This window comes from Montipora foliosa, chromosome 14 (assembly GCF_036669935.1).
Source record: "Montipora foliosa isolate CH-2021 chromosome 14, ASM3666993v2, whole genome shotgun sequence".
In the NCBI taxonomy this organism is placed as follows: Eukaryota; Metazoa; Cnidaria; class Anthozoa; order Scleractinia; family Acroporidae; genus Montipora; species Montipora foliosa.
Genome location: NC_090882.1, coordinates 5695265 through 5697764, shown reverse-complemented (window position 1 = coordinate 5697764; position 2500 = coordinate 5695265). Strand labels below are relative to the sequence as shown.

At 38.2% G+C, this 2500-nt stretch overlaps 1 protein-coding gene across 1 annotated transcript in view; it reads left to right on the top strand.

The window, feature by feature from the left end:
* LOC137984282 (triple functional domain protein-like) overlaps positions 1-2500 on the top strand; it is a 39339-nt gene that overhangs the window by 23132 nt on the left and 13707 nt on the right. The window contains exons 12-16 of the mRNA XM_068831400.1: positions 83-160; positions 278-313; positions 1234-1377; positions 2102-2285; positions 2367-2409. Coding sequence (XP_068687501.1) covers positions 83-160; positions 278-313; positions 1234-1377; positions 2102-2285; positions 2367-2409 — 485 coding nt within the window. The remainder of the gene's footprint in view (positions 1-82; positions 161-277; positions 314-1233; positions 1378-2101; positions 2286-2366; positions 2410-2500) is intronic.

Genomic DNA, 2500 nt, shown 5'->3' with positions numbered 1-2500 from the left:
TTTCAAAAGTCATTTGAAAACTGCTCTAAAAAATCTTAGATCTTTTGCTAAGTACCACTAGTTCTTTGTCCATCCTCATTAGGAAGCCTTGGATGTTGCCTTGAGAATTCTCAAACGCACAAATGACATGGTGAATGTAGGAATGCTACAAGGCTTTGAAGTAAGTGTGTTTTGTGAACAAACTGAAAATTTGATCGTTTCAAAAAGAGAAGTCCCAAGACGCCGTGATAGCGAGGTCAAACTTTAATCTTATTTTACTTTAAATTATATTTTTTAGGTGAACCCTGGCGAAACCGGAGAACTTATTCTTCAGGTGAGGATTAAGTAATGATCCGTGTAAGGTGGATAGCAATTTCCTTTGTTAGGCGGCAACGGGGCTTTCCCCACATAGGAATGTTATCATTTTTACACAGAGAATGCATAAACCTACAGGAAAGCCGTTAACGCAATAAAATTCATTTACAGCCCACTTTGAAAGGGTGTTTTTTTTGTGTTAAAAGATTTTGACCAATCACAAGAGTTGAAAACAAAAGCCAAGAAACGTTTACAATTTTACATGTTCCCCACATACGATTTCTGTGGAATTCATTTAAACTGAGACCAGATGAAAGATGGAAGATGGTTGGAAAGTAAGGATGAATATAATACTGCTGTTATGAAGTTTAACTTTTGCTGTTTAAGCCAATCAGAAGTAAGAATAGACAATAGAAAAGTTATCACCTTTTTGCATACCAATGGAATTCCAACATGTTCGTTGCCGTTGTTGCTATCGTTCTTATCTGGACCGTTTCTTAAATCTTTAAAAGGTGGTTTTCACGTGACGTCATCGCCGCCATGTTGGTGGACGATAGCAAAAGATATCTCATTACCTCACCTTTTAGTCGTCCACCGGCAATTCTACGTTGCGGCATCGTTATCAGTGTCTCTGCAGATTGGTCGCAAACCACATATAAAAGCTGATGAAAGACTTTAATTTTAACATTTCCACTTTCATTTGCTCTGAAGTAGAGAAGGTTTAAGGTTAGGAGCAAGTTAAGTTTATCAATTCAATACGAAGAAAAAGAAGAAAATGGTGATCATGAATTCAATTTTCTCGAGTTCCAAAGAATGTGTCACAATCTTGCTGCGCCCGTCCGTACAATATTGTCCTTACCAATAAATTAAAATTCATACAGGTCTTCGCGGCACCTTGTAATATTCTTAGATTGTCTTTAATTTTCTCATGTTTTTTAGGATGAATTTATCGTCGTTGATGGAAAAGCGAAGACAAAAGGAAAAGAAAGAAGGGTTTTCTTGTTCGAGAAAATAATTATTTTTAGTGAACCTATGACCAGAGAGGGAGGGCTTCCTGCTTACAGATATATGCACAACATGAAGGTAGATATGAGAGTTATTGCATACTGAAAATTTTTGTTCTTGTTGTTGGTAGGGCCGGTTTACGCGGAGGGAGAAAGTTCCTTGCTTTACGAGCAAGCAAATGGAGGGGATCATTAAAGCACCATATGTTTTTGTTTTACTTTTATTTGCGAAAAGCTTTGCTTTGCTAAAAATGCTAGAATCTACGTAAATGATTACAAGATCTTGGATTAGAGAGAGAGAAAGAGGAAGTTGATAAAGAGGCCCAACAGGCGGGCTACTGTTGTGTCATTTTGCTCGTGACTGCGAACAATCAAGTAGTGTCTTGATTTGCTCTTGCCACGTTTTGCTTCTAACAGATTCTTTCAACTTAGTATCATTAAAATAAATCGGAACTTGCTTCACGGCGTCACTTTTCCCGCGCTTTTGTGCCTTTTGATTCGCGAAAGTAATTGGTTCTTTTTTCGGTTGCACTTCTTAATAAATGAATGGATTTCAATTGGTTTTGTAAAACCAAAAACCAAGGAATATTTTTAGCCAATCAACACACGCAGGTAATTAAACAAGCCAATCACGCTGCAAAGGGAAATCGCGGAGCGTCCGACGAAAAGCGCGGGAAAACACTTTGGAGTAAAATGCTGCGAATATGACACGAACTGTTAAGTCAACCATTCGACTGAACAATGCAAAATCAATGCATGGCGAACTTGCTTTGGACATTCAACCGCTCTTTCTCTCTTTACAGACCAAAGGTATCGGCCAAACGGAATCCATAGATAGCAATCCTTGTAAATGGGCAGTTTGGTTGAGGAAGCGTGGAGGAGCGGAAATATTCATCCTGCAAGCGTCTTCACCTGAAACCAAGGAAACGTGGATCAATGCCATCAAAGAATGTCACCACAGCAAGAAAAGAGCGGGACTCTTGAAAAGTTAAGTGTCGCTTGTTTCGCAGTTTGAAGTTGGATTGTTACTAGAAATTACATTGTATTTTCGATTCGTTTTCTTTTTAGGTTGGTATAAACATAGAGGTCGAAGTTCGGACAAGGAAACAGAGTAAGTGATTATTCTCTTTCGCCTGTCCCAATTGTGATGTTTTAAGATTTTCATTTTTTTATCGTTCGAGCTACCTTCTACAGCATAAAAA